At 49.9% G+C, this 13,868-nt stretch overlaps 1 protein-coding gene and 1 pseudogene across 5 annotated transcripts in view; one reads left to right on the top strand and one right to left on the bottom strand.

Annotated features, from left to right (window-relative positions):
- Positions 1-1,928: 1,928 nt before the first annotated feature.
- The window catches only part of FAM219A (family with sequence similarity 219 member A), a gene marked incomplete at both ends in the record, with an annotated part of 65,579 nt that continues 53,639 nt past the window's right edge, over positions 1,929-13,868 (bottom strand). Inside the window, 5 exons of one of the 4 annotated variants that reach the window (XM_080709431.1) lie at positions 1,929-2,087; positions 2,437-2,491; positions 3,066-3,146; positions 3,322-3,424; positions 7,944-8,043. In XM_080709431.1, coding sequence (XP_080565557.1) covers positions 1,929-2,087; positions 2,437-2,491; positions 3,066-3,146; positions 3,322-3,424; positions 7,944-8,043 — 498 coding nt within the window. The remainder of the gene's footprint in view (positions 2,088-2,436; positions 2,492-3,065; positions 3,147-3,321; positions 3,425-7,943; positions 8,044-13,868) is intronic. The other 3 variants (XM_080709432.1, XM_080709433.1, XM_080709434.1) reach the window with 3 other exon arrangements.
- Positions 5,698-6,039, top strand: LOC308272441 (large ribosomal subunit protein P1-like; annotated as a pseudogene). The gene has a single exon. The product of its transcript is annotated as a large ribosomal subunit protein P1-like (transcript).

Below are 13,868 nucleotides of genomic sequence, written 5' to 3'. Positions count from 1 at the left end.
CAGCTGACAGGCAGTGGGGATGCTGCCCAGGAGGGAGAGGGGCTCAGATGGGGCAGTATGAGCCTCGAGGGCCCTGTAAGTATCTTCTCAGCTCTTGCCTTCCTCTGGCATTTGTCATCATCTAATTGGGTCCTTGCAGTCGAGGGATGCAAGGGTGGAGGGATGCTGGAGGTATGGAGAATGGAGAGCTGCACCCCAACACTGTGGAGCTGGCCGCTCCCCTTCCTAATCCAGCAGCCTCACTCCCTCTCATTGCCTGCCCCTCCAGGACGGTGTCCTGAGTGTGGTGACAGTCACGGCGGTGGATACACCAGCACGTGTGGGGAGACGGCCTGGAGCATGGGGAGCTGTGCAGTGGCTCTGTGGGAGGAGGCCTGTGGGGCAAAGGTGCAAGCAGTCTGAAGCTGTCTGTGCTTTCATTTTTCTTTGCACGGGGGCAGGCCTATACGGGGAGGGCCCTGTTCACCTCCTCTCTCCTGATCTTCATCCTCAACTATCCTGCCCCCTGCCCCAAATCAACAATGGTGGCAGAAGCAGCAGTGCACACGTTCTGGCCTACAGACACTCCATATGCTACACACAGAATAGACACCTACACACACACACACACACACACACACACACACACGCACGCACGCACTCACGGACACACACACCCTTCCCAACAGATCTCCACGCACAGACACACACCTTGGGGAGCCCCCTCAGTACACTCAAAGACATGCAGGTTTCCTCATGCTTGCCCACAGAAATTTCTATCAAGAAATTTCTTCAGATGTGAAAGGATCTAACAAATAATTTCAGCTGCTATTTATTTTATAGTAGAGAAAACTGAAGCTCAAACATGGTTTGCTGAAGAGAGTGCACAACGGGAGTGCTGCACTGCTGAGCAGGCTTTCACACCGCCTGCCATCGCACCACACCTCCTATGGCAGGGACCGACACCTGGAGAGACAGGTCCAACATTCACACACACACACACACACACACACACACACACACACACACACGGAGACAGGTCCAACACAAAAATTCAGACACACACATATCCTGCCAAGCTCTCCCTGCCATATACATGTGGCTGCTCAGCCCACTGTATTCTCCTAAACTTGTTCTTTGAGTCTTACCTGGAACCAGCCTCTCAGACCTGGGGCGGGGGGAGAGGGGACCTGGGCATTGGAGGCCAGCCTTACCCCTGCCTGCTTCCAGCCTGGGGCCAGTGAAAAGAAGTGGTGTGTGCGGGGAGGGAGACAGGGGCGGCAGAGAGACAGATGCCCTGGTTAGGGGCCAGGAGTGAAAGGTCATACCACCCCAAACTCTGGCCTCCAAGGCCCACCTCATCCTCTCCCAAACCCAGAGAGCAAGGAAGGGGCCTTGGGACGAAGAGGAGGAGGGAGGCGGCTCCTGTTTGGCAGCTGTGCCAGGCTTCCCTCTGGAGATGAGGGGAAAAACACAAATAGGTCCATGGGTTGGCAGGGGCATGTGGGGGTTCTGAGGAGCTGCCCCCACTGCCGTGGATCGGTCTTCCTTCCAGCCCTTTTCCTCATTAGGCTGCGGGGGATTCATGGCTTTGCTGGAGCAGGGCCAAGCCCTGGCGTTGTGATCCCTCCTCAGTTCCTTACTGCCAGCCTCCCTGCGGCCCAGGCCCCCCACTCCTGGACTGCAGCCTTGGGGAGGGGGCAGGTGCTGGGTGAGGGCCTCCAAGTGACTGAACAAAAGCCTCCACCCCTCCTCAGCCCCTGGGGTGGAGAGAGCCCCGGTTTGGTTTCTCCGGCTCCATGAACTCACAGAGGTACATGTCCTACCATAGGAGGAAGCAATGACTGGTACGGGCAGGGCCGGCGCGGAGGAGCTAGGGAGGGGCTGGCCCCGCCCTGTCCGGCCTGGCCGGAGCTGGCGCCTCCCGAAGCGGCCGGCCGCGGTGCCCGCTACTGAATGTGGCAGGCGGAGGAGGACGTGGCCTGGCAGCACATGCAGGTGGGGTTCACGGACTTGGGGGGGATGAGGTCCAGGTCCTCGTCGTCGGGGATCTCATCTAACCGGTAGCCATCCTTCAACAGCTGGATGTTCAAATCTTGGTTGATCTGCTGTAGACAAAGGGGAGGGTGGGCAGGCGCTGGTCAGCAGGAAGGCCCCGCGCCAGGCTCGGCTGCCCGGGCCTCTGCAGCTGGGCTGCCCACGCGCCCTGCCTGTGGGTCGGTCGGCCCCATCCCCGCCCCTGCCCCATCCCAGCTCCAGCCTCATCTCCAACAATTTCTTCCAGCCGCCATGCTGCCCTAGACCCCGCTCCACGTGGGCGAGCTCCACGCCCATAGGGTTCCGCCGGCTGTGCCTATTCCTCCTCTCCAGGAGTCCTTGGGGGTCGGCCTCACCCCTGCTGCTGGATACAGGTGGTCCTGCTCCCATGCGGCTAGGGCGGCAGGGGTGGGGCCTCACCTCAGCGGAGGAGTAGCCAGAGGAGGAGTATCTGGACATGTCGAAGTCATCATCGCTGGCGTGAAGAAGAGAGCAGAGAGGAAGTGATTCAGGGAAATTAAATAGAAAACTCCCCTCACCCTCAGCAGTCAATACCCTGCCCCCATGCCTCGGAACAGCTCGATCTAAATGAAATCTGTGCTTGCTATGCAAATGCAGGTTTTTAAAGACAGATTCCCTGGCCTCACCCTTCCAAATAAATTATCACCCTTAACTTCCTTCTAAAGAGAGCTGCAACTCCTTTACCCCCTCCTCCAGCCTTTTAGGTTCAAATCACCCCGGCTTGCTGGATTTCCCCAAAGTCTTGTTCTAGCCAGGGTTTTCTGAGGAGCTGAGCTCTTCCCTTAGGAGGGGCAGAACATTAAGCATCTAATCTGCTGTCCAAAGACATCAGATTCCATGGAGACTCCATTGACCCCCCCTTTCCTCTCTGCCCAACCCATTTCCTGTAAAAAAAATAAATAAATAAAATTCCATTGCTTTGGAGAGCTCCTAGCTGAGGAATAACCCAGTTCTGGCAACAGAGCAGTTGTGACCTGCGTGTGCTTACAAAGGTTCACGCGCTTGCCCCCAGGCCCCTGAGTACACACCTGTCCGTGTCGAGAGCTACCAATGGCTTCTCATCTGGGCTCTGGTCAAGCGAGGAGTATCCTTTATTGGGGACGACCAGCCTGGGTGAAGAATTTTTGGAGTTGGAATGGCAATTGGAACACATAAACCTGGCAGAGGGCTGGGTCGACCCCACCCATGTTTTCCTTCTCTTCCTCCCTCCCTTCTTGCTGTGGGTCTCGCCTGAGGAGGGAGGAGAGGAGAGGGAGGTCCTGCTGGGGTAGTGAGGGTCTCTACCTCGTCCGGGCCATGACATTGTTCTTCTTGGGTTGCTGGTTCACGGGGCTGCCCATGCTGCCATTCTTCAGGGAGCCCTTCCGGGCCAGCTCCCGCTGCTTCTCTGCAGGGGAACATGGGAAAGAAGCTGTTCCTGCCCCAGGACACCCTGCCTTACCTCTTGGGGCAGCCAGGGCTGGGACTCCATTGTGAAACCCCTTGCTCCTCTATGGACTGAGGTCCATAGAGGAGCAAGTCCAGACCTCCGCTGCACAGTGGAGATGGTGCTTGGCTCTGTACGACTTGAGGCAGAAAATGGAGGACAAAAGGAGGATGCTGCTCCCTTCCTTGTAGGAGCCACAGCTCCCAGGAGGGCAGTGTATGCCAATGGAAGGAAAGACTGGAGAGGAAGAGATGAGCACAGAAGATGGGGCAGCCAGGGAGGGCAACACTATGAGCTGGAGAGAGGAGGGCATTCCAGTAAGGAGAGAGAGCATGTAAAAACTGCATTTAGAAGTGAGCCCAGCTGGGTATGGTGGTGCACATCTGTAATCCCAGTGCTCGGGAGGCGGAGACAGGAGGACCACAGCTTTGCTGCCAGCCTCGGCAATTTAGCAATTAAAAAAAATACAAAATAGGCCTGGTGTGTAGCTCAGAGGTAGAATGTCCCTGGGCTCAATCTCTAGTACCATAAACAAAAACAACAAAAAAGAAATGAGCATAAGTGTACATTTAGATGGGATGAAGCATGAAGTGGGAGAGAGGTTAGGTTGAAAAAGGAGCCATTTATTCAGGCGCTTACTCACTCGATATACATTCCAGTTACCAACCATGTGTCAAATCCCGTGTTAAAGGGTAGAGACCCCCTCTGGTTACAAACCCATAGTATGAGGGCCTTGGACATCAGAATATGAGGACTATGGAGTTCATGCAGAAGAAAAAGAAAAGAATCCACTGAAGGCTGTAGAGCTGGGGGGGCTGGCAGGGTAGAGGTCGGGAGAAGGGAGGAGCGTGCTCAGCCGTGCTGTGTAAGCGATGCTCTTGATTCTCCAAGGGTTCAGAGCCCACAAGGCTCATGGTGCCACTGGATGACCCACTGCTTGGTATATGACAACTGTTCCCACCAGAAGCTAGCCACCTAGGTCCTGGAGGAGGCCAAGAGTAGATCTAGGAAACGGGCCTGTTGTGTGAAAGGGACACCAGGGAAGTTGCCTCATAATATAGCCATGTGCTGGCCGGGTGTGGTGGCGCACGCTGGTAATCCCCGCACTTGGGAGGCGGAGACAGGAGGATCGCGCAGGTTTGAAGCCAGCCGTGCTGGCGTAAGAGACCCTGTTTCAAAAATATAAAAATAGGTCTGGGAGTGTAGCCCAGAGGTAGAAGGGCTTCCAGGAACCCCAGTACCACACACAAAAAAAACATAGCCATGTGCTCCAGAGCATAAGAAGGGCCTCTACTGCTTCTATGACTGGCTTTAAAATGTCTCCTGACCTCCCTGTCTTTGAATGCTCATCTTTTTTTTTTTTATGGTACTGGAGTGGGGGGAACCCAGGGGCATTCTACCTCCAAGCAACACCTCCAGCCTTATTTTTTTTTTTTTTTTCAGTACTGGGGATGGAACCCAGGGGCATTCTATCTTCAAGATATACCCCTGGGCCTATTTTTTATTTATTTATTTATTTTGAAACAGGGTCTCACTGAGTTGCAAAGGGCCTCACTAAGTAGCTGAAGCTGTCTACCAACAGTGATCCTCCTGTATCAGCACAAGTGTGTACCACCGTGCCCAGCTCAGCTCTATTTTTAATTCTTTATTTTGAAACAGGGTCTCACTAAGTTGTGGAGGGCCTAAGTAGCTGAGGCTGGCCTTGAACCTGTAATCCTCGTCTCAGCCACCAAGTACTGGGATTACAAGTGTGTCCCACCATGCCTGGCTTGAATCTCTCATCTTCTATTTATTCTCTGACCCTCTTTCTTTGCCCCTGCTCAACTGACTCCTGCAGCTTTTTCCAGCCTCTTTCTGGCAGGTGGCAGCTGCCATTACCACACCAAAGCCTCTAGGGGGTGCAGTTTGCCTTATAGTTCTTGGTAGTGATTTTCCTTAGTGAAGCTGGAACAAGTTGTGAATTTTCCTGAGGAGCTTTGGTGGTAATGTAATGGGGAGAAAAGAAAATGTTATTTTAAAACCATGCTAAAATTGTTTGAAATAGTGAAAAATGAAAGCAATAACCTGGCAAAAGCCAAACTAAGAACTATTACGCAACCATTCAAAAGAAGGAAGTCGCCCCCTTTCCTCGGCTGCCACTCAGGTGCTCAGTTCTCCTGGGGAAGCTCAGGCTGCACTGGGCGGAGGCCCTCCCTTTAACTGGCGACCAGCACTGCGGCCTGGCAGCCCACACCATGGCCTCCATCTCCAAGCTCACCTGCATCGATTCTGCCCTCATCCTACACCAGTGCAAGATGACAGACATGGAGGATAAAACCAGTGCCCTCACTAAAGCAGCTGGTGTAAGTGCCGAACCTTTTTGGTCTGGCTTGTTTGCAAAGGCTCTAGCCAATGTCATGTCCACATGGGGAGCGTCCTCTGCACTGCAGGGCTCCATGGACCTGCTCCTGCAGCTGGCGCTGCACCCGCAGGAGGCCCCTCCATCACCGCTCTCCGGCTGGGAGGAGAAAGTGGACGCAAAGGAAGAAGAATCTGAGGAGTCTGTTGGTGCCATGGACTTTGGTCTTTTTGACTAAACCTCTTATAACATGTTCAGGAAAAAGCTGAATTTTGCAGAAAAAAAGGAAGTCATTCACTGTATACTGATATTGAAAGGAGTAAGACATTATGTGGTGGAGAGGGAAATAAGTATCAGAAAATATGTACACTATGATACCACTTATGATAAACACAAAAAGTTCATAAGCAACAAATGTTTAGAATGATTACCTCTGGGGAAGAGAATGTGATGGGGGAGAGTAGAGGAGAACTTATGTTCATTAAAATGTAACAAATTAAACATTATAAACAAAACTGGCTTTAGTTTGAGTCTGATTTTGAAAATTGCACTGAGAAACATGCTTTCCTGTTTAGAAAATCAGCTCAAAGAGTTCCCTGGAATCCCAGTGCTTGGAAGGCTGAGAAAGGAGGATTGCAAACTTGAGGCCAGCACATGCTAATTAAGCAAGACTGTTTCAAAATAAAAAAGAGTCAGGGGGTATAGTTCAGAGGTATAGTAACCCTGAGTTCAACACATAGCACCCCTCTACCACCACACATACCTGGGAAGAGGCTCTTAGGACTGAGGAAGGGCCCTGTATTTGGTGGGCAGGGGAAGACTGACAAAAAAGATGGCTAGGAGGGTGGCTGGGATTACAGAGATGTTTTGAAGGATAGTGATGACCTGTATTTGATTGTATACACTATGAGCACTGTGTTGAAATTATATATTTTTTGCAGTACTGGGGATGGAACCCAGGGACATTCTACCTCCGAGCTACACCCCCAGCCATATATTTGATTCTTTATTTTGAAACGGGGTCTCACTAAGTTTCGGAGGGCTCATTAAGTAGCTGAGGCTGTCTGTGAACCATGATCCTCTTGGATTACAAGCATGAGCCACCATGCCTGGATTATTTAATTTATTTTGAGGCAAAGTCTCACTAAGAAGCCCAAGCTGGCCAAACTTGGGTTCTCTTGCCTCAGCCTCCTAAGTAATTGAGATCACAGGCATGCATCACCATACCTAGCTAAAAGATGCTTTCTTTCCTTTTTTTTTTTTGTGGTACTGGGAATTAAACCCAGGGGTATTCTAAATCCAAGCTACACCCTCAGCCCTATTTTTCTTCTTTATTTTGAAACAGGTTCTCATTAAGTTGTGGAGGGTCTCACTAAGTAGCTGGGGCTGGCTGTGAACCTGTGATCCTCTTGTTTCAGCCTCCTAAGTAATGGGATTACAAGTGTGCACCACCACGCCTGGCTTGTAATTGTTCTTTATGAAACCAAATTTTGTCATAAAAGTTTTAGCTACAGCAGCCTGGGTCAGTGAAACCTTGGTTCTTGGAGGGAGAGGGTCAGTGTCCAGCTTAGGAAAAGGCATGAACTGCAGCTGCAGGAGCCATGGGCAGCAGTTGGGGGCCAGTGACTTCATATAAACTGGCATCGGAGTGAACAGGAGCTAACCCCCCCAAGGGAAAGGTGAAGAAATACTTGGAAAGGTGGGAAATATTTGGGTTTACTAAGAAAATAAGGAACTAACCAGGTGCTGAGGTCTCCAGGTGGGATGAGGATGGACTAGGGAATCCTCATTTCTTTCTATCCCTCAGACATAACTGATGAAACCTCCAAGACAGCCTCCTCCTAGCCGGATCCAGTGTTTCATGGGATTTCTAAGTCCTCTCCCTAGGCTTCCATGCTGTTATCCTGACAATTCGTGTTTTTTTCCTGGACACCCCGAAGCTGAGAGTCCTGGTATTCTGCAGAGCTGTAACTGCTTTCTTTGTCTTGCAGGAGATAAGGTGCCTGGTAGTGCCAGTGACTTAGTGACTTGAGTCTTGGAATCATCTAGCCTGAGTTACTTTATTTTGGCACCTCACTGCAGATCCAGCCCAGGGCACCTTGTCCACTCCCCACATCTCCCTCATCCCCCCAACACACTCACCCAGCTTCACCTGGAGCGGGGATGGTTTGTAATTCATGGCTACTGACTCACCCTCCCGGGCGTCACAGTCTCCGTCTGAGATGGAAGCGGCGGCTGGGTCCTGTGGGGAGAAAGCAGAGAGAGTTGTTAGCAAGTTATCACAGGGGCTGCTCTGGGCTCTGAAGCAAGCCTTTCCAACTGCCCTCTCGGCTTCTGGGAACATCTACCCCTGGCAGCAGGTCGGGCACTCAGGGAGGGAGGGGCAGACTCATATAGCGCGGGCAGGTCAAGGATGCTAACCTGGGCAGAGGAGCCAAGGAGCTTGGTCCTACTAATACCCAACTAGATGTCTGGCTTCAAAGTCCTGTGTGAACACCAGGTGTGGTGGCCCACACTTGTAATCCCTGCGCTTGGGAGGCGGAGACAGGAGGCTCACGCTGGTCTAAGCCAGCCTTGCTGGCTTAAGAGATCCTATTTCCACATAAAAAAAAAAGTTAAAAAATAGGTCTGGGAGTGTAGCCCGTGGGATTGTATCCCAGAGGTAGAAGGGCTTCCAGGAACCCCAGTACCACCAAAAAAACCAAAAACAACCAAAGTCCTGTGTGATCCAGGCTCCTCCAGAAAGCCCACCACAGTCTACTTATAGGACTTCTATCCAAACTCTCTTACTAGTTGTCCTGCTGCTTAGGCCTTCCTGTGTACTTATTAGGAAAGGTCTTTCTAGATTCCTGTGATTCAGTCAGAGTGGGTGCTCCTTGAGATGGGCCTTTCCCCTCCATTTCCCCTAGAGCTGGACAAGTCTCTTTGCAGAATCAGAGAGCTAACTGGCCAAGCCAGGCAAACGTCAAGGCTCAGCCTTTGGACAAAAGAAGAGCCCTCCTGAGGACTTCTCCAGTTCTTGGATGCGTGTCTCCTGGGCGAGCCTGAATGGTTGGCTGGATACAGTAGGTGGGAAGACAATGACAAATTAGCAGGTGACCAGTTTTTTTGTGCTGCCAAGACTTCAAAACACTTGCTGCTACCGATGGTAAGAAAGCTAGGAAAGCTTGCATTCTGTGTGATGTGTATGGTGCATGAATTTTCAATCTCCCGTGTCACTCTCCTCACTCCACTCCACTCCTGGGCCCTGTGCTGCCCAGCATCTTTATCTAGCTTTGCCACCCTTCCAAAAACCCCTCCTCTGCTACAAGATCCAGGGTTCTGGCCAGGCCTGCCTCGAGCCCTGGCGCGGCCTATCTGCTCCCCCAAAAAGCTGATGGCCATCCCTCGATAGGACCTACCATCCTCGGCATCTTTGCATTTTAACCAGGCACTGCAGAGTGAAAGCCCAAGGCATGAGGATTGTGGAGAGGAGCCAGCCTGCTGCTTGTGCTGTCTTTGGGAATGCCAGATGTAAACAGGCAGGTAGAATGCTCCAGGACTGGCCTCAGGACCTGTACGGCTGCTGGTGACCCAATGAGGGAAGGATATATAACATTTTGGTGGCTTTGTTCTCTTTGAATGAGGCAGTGGGCACAAACATATGCTTGTAGCTGAGAGGAAAGGAAGAAGTCTAGAATGTTTGGGTGAAAAATCCTGGCCTTGCCTGTGTATCTCCAAGGTCCCAGGTAGGCTGTGTTGCCACAGTGGTTTGCAAGTCCCTGAGGGCAGAATCTGGGCCTCCCTCCTCTATTCTGTTCCCTAACTCTCAGCTATAGTTGAGGGGAGGAAGTCAAGAGGCTTAGAAAGGTAGATTGCTGTAGTGCCTGCACCTCACACAACTACCCATGCTGCAAGCCTTCCCAATCCTTTACCCTCCAGACTCAGCAGCCTCCTTGGGATACTCAGTAGACAGCACGTGTCCCACACAGACTGGGAGAAGCAGGCCTCTAGTGGCCCTTACATGCCTCTCTGGTGCCTGTACAGATTATAGAGACCTGGTAGCTGGGCTTTCGTATTCCCCTTAGGCCACAAGGAGGGCTCACCCCAAGGCATTCTTTCCTTCCTCAGTTTCCTCCTCCTCTTCCTCCTCCTCCTCCTCCTCCTCCTCCTCCTCCTCCTCCTCCTCCTCCTCCTCCTCCTTTTTTTTGGCATCCGAAACAAATCCAGGTGCATTTTACCTTCAAGCTTCACCCCTAGCCCTTTTTATTTTGAAACTGGTCTTGGTAAGTTGCTGAGGATTGCACCAAGTGAAGTTTGCCTGGAACCTGTCTGTGATCTCCTGTCTCAGCCTCCCACTACACCTGGTCAGGAGGGCTTTTCAAAGGGTAAATCCCGCAGTGTGTGGGTAGGCTCAAGCCAGGGAAGCTCTGCTACTTCTCCAATTTCCTTGTTCATATTCCTTAACTTTTTCTGTAGTAGTCACATGTTGCACCTACATCCATTGGGAAATGACTTCCTTCCCTTGCTTTCAAGACACTGTGCTCTGTTAGTTCATCTCTTGCTTCTTTGACCACCATTTCTGCGTCCTCCCCAGCCCTCTGTGTTCCTCCCCTCAGCCCTCCCCTCTCCTTGAGAAACTCTGATGTCTTCAATAGCTTGAACTGACATTTTTACCCCAGTGATTTCTAAATCTGTGACCTTCCAACCATGCACCTCATCTTTAACCCTCTATGCCATCCATCACATGGGAATATTAGGCCTCACTTTTTTTTCCTGAAGCTTTTTTTTTTTTTTTTTTGTAGTGCAGGGGATTGAACCCAGGGGCATTCTATCTGAGATTCACTCCCAGCCCTATTTTTTCTTCTTTATTTCAAAACAGGGTCTCATTAAATTGTGAAGGGCCTTACTAAGTAGCTGAGGCTGGCTGCCTCAGTGATACTCCTGTCTGAACCTCCTGTCTCAGCCTCCCAAGTACTGGGATTATAAGTGTGTGCCACCATGTCCAGCTTCTGAGGCTCATTTAAAAAAATACTATCCCTTAGGTATTAGTGGCTAACTTTTCACTTTGCAGTGCAGATGAGTTCATCAGTTTCTTCCAGAAGGAGTGGAGGCAGACTGCACAGGAAGGACAGGGACTGGGGTGAGGTCTGGGAAACCACGGAGTGACTCTGATCACAGTGACCTTCATGTGGCCCTGGAGGCCCACTGGACAGTTTCTGGCGATGTCTGACCTGGAGTGAAGCTGCCATCCTTTGGGCCATGAGCCAGGTTGCAAAGCCCTAGGATCTCCTCCATCACTGCCCATGACAGACGGACACATGTAAGTGGCAAGCACAAAGATCTCTTCTGGCACTGTTCCTACAGACTCAGGCTTTTACTATGGGCTTCCTGTATGTCTTTCCTGAGAAACGCAGTCAATGCACCATGACCATCACATGGATATAATCAGGGAGAGTAAATGTAAAATATTCATGACTAGAAATATCTAAGAACTCCAGGCAGAAGGAAGTGTCTGGCTCCAAGAAATCAGGGAGAACTTAAAATGCCCCCTAAGGACATCCGACAGGCGTTAGCTAGATCCGGGAACTAGAGTGGGGATTAACAAGATTATTAATAAACACTCAGCAGAGACAGGCACTGAAATGCATCTCTAACAGCAATCCACATTTCTGCAACCATTCAAACAAATTCTCCAAAGACTGCAGAGATGATTAATAGCCCAGGCTCACTATATCTGGGACAGGATATATAGAATAATGGCCGGTGCAAAGCCAGAGGAAGCAAAAGTGCCAGAAGAATCCTTAGAGTTAGTCTGGTCCAGTGATTTTCATTAAATCATATTCCCTGAGCCCTGTGCCTTGGGAGGGGCTGCGTGTGAGGGGGAGGAATAGGGGTAGGGGTTTGGTTTCCTTCAAGCAGAGCAGATCCATCTTTATTTTGCTTACATACCAGCATTTCTGCAAGATTATGATTAGAAAAACAGTTGTATTACTTTTAAGAGATAAAAACCCATTGATTCAATCAAACTTGGTCTTTAAAAATGTTTTGTTGTAAAAATTATAATAGGAAGTAGAAAAAACAACGTAGTGAGATCCTGGGCACCTATCACTAGCTCCAACAAATATCAGCTTATTAGCTGATTCTTGTAATCAGCTAATGCATGCCTATAATCCTACTACTTGGGAAATTCCAACAGGAGGAGAGCAAGTTTGAGGTGGGTCTGGGCAGCTTAATGAGAGTGACTCAAAATAAAATAAAAAAGGCTAGAAAGGTAGCAAAGTAGTAGAGTGTCTGCCTAGCAGGTGCAAGGCCCTGGGTTCAATTTTCAGTACTGCAACCATAAACAAACAAATAAGGAGACCTGAACAAAGAAAGGAAGTCTTCCTCAAGGTCACTGATGGAGTCAATGACCTTTCAAGGAAGGAGGGTGATAAGGGAAGAGTCACCAGGACTTGGTGGCTGCTGGGTTCCTGCAGGCCTGAGCACCAGCCAAAATGTTAACTTCCACCCTTGCCTCCCACCCCAGGGTTGTCGTAGCTCATAAATAGTTTCTAGCTGGCTGGCCTTGCTTGTTGGAGCTGGGGAGTAAAGCTGTGGGTACAAAGGTAGACTGGGACTCAAGAGTGGGTAAGCAAAAAGGACAAAAATCAGCATGGAACCTTCAAGGTTCAGAGGTCTTAAGAAGAAAAGATCTGGAGAAGTAACAGAAGCGACTTCTGAATGATCAGACAGCATTACAACTCTGGATGAAAATAAACAACAACAACAACAACAACACTTGTAGGGCTTTATAATTCCTAATGCATGGCTTCATATCACAAGCTCATTTGATTCTCACAAGTGCCCAGTAAACATTGTGTTATAATATCTATGTAGACGCTCCAATATTCACATTGTCTCTTTCCTCCACTGGCAGAAGCCATGTGTTGATCTCAGTCTCAGCACTCATAAGATACCTACAAAAAGAAAGACAATCCACACAAGTCCATCCTCCCTGCCACACAGACTGGAAGGATGATTGTGATGCTTAAAAGCACAGACTCTGGAGCCAGGTTCCTAGGTTAAAATCTCAGCTCTTTCATTTACTAGTTGTGTGGTCTGAACTTCAGTTTCCTCATCTATATAATGAGACTAATAGCTAGAGTACATGCTGATAATCCCGGTACTTGGGAGGCTGAGATGTGGTCTCAGGGCCAGAGTGGCAGCCCTGATACCACATGGGTTGGGGCCTGTGGAAGTATCTGTTCCTTCCATAGAGTGGGGGGAGGGACACCCTGTTTCCTTTCTTTTTTCTTTTTTTTTCTTTTTTGTGGTACTAGAGATTGAACCCGGAGGCATTCTACCTCTGAGCTATACCCCCAGACATATTTTTATTCCTTTTTTTTTTTTTTTGGGTGGTACTGGGGATGGAACCCAGGGACATTCTACCTCCAAGCTACACCCTCAACCCTACTTTTTACTCTTTATTTTGAAACAGGGTCTCAGTGAGTTGCAAAAGCCCTCACTAAGTAGCTGAACCGCGATCCATCTGTCTCAGCCTTCCAAATGCTGGGATTACAAACATGCGCCACCACACCTGGCTTTATTCCTCATTTTGAAACAGGGTCTCACTAAGTCGCAAGGACCTCACTGAGTAGCTGAGGTTGGCCTCAAACCTGTGATTCTGTCTCAGCCTCCCAAGAACTGGGATTACAAGTGTGTGCTACCACACCAAACTCCTGTTCCCTTTCTTGCTTCACTACTCCATGACACATTTCCCTCATTTATCTAACAGTTAATCAGCCCCAGCTAATCCTGAGGCTCCTGCAGACAAATAAAAAAAATAATAGTTATAAATAAAGGTAACATGAGCCATAAAATGTAGAGGGAATAGGATGTATGGTCAGAGGAGATGTTTAAAATTACCTCATAAGCTGGGCGTGGTGGCGCATGCTTGTAATCCCAGCATTCGGGAGGCTGGGACAGGATGACAGCGGTTTGCGGCCACCTCAGCTACTTAGTGAGGCCCTATGCAGCTCAGTGAGACCCTGTTTCAAAATAAAGAATAAAAAATAGGGGGCTGGGGTGTAGCTTGGAGGTAGAATG

Source organism: Muscardinus avellanarius, assembly GCF_963383645.1.
Source record: "Muscardinus avellanarius genome assembly, chromosome: 13".
NCBI classification, from domain to species: domain Eukaryota; kingdom Metazoa; phylum Chordata; class Mammalia; order Rodentia; family Gliridae; genus Muscardinus; species Muscardinus avellanarius.
The sequence above is the reverse complement of the archived record's forward strand: the minus strand, read 5'-3'. Positions and strand labels throughout refer to the sequence as shown.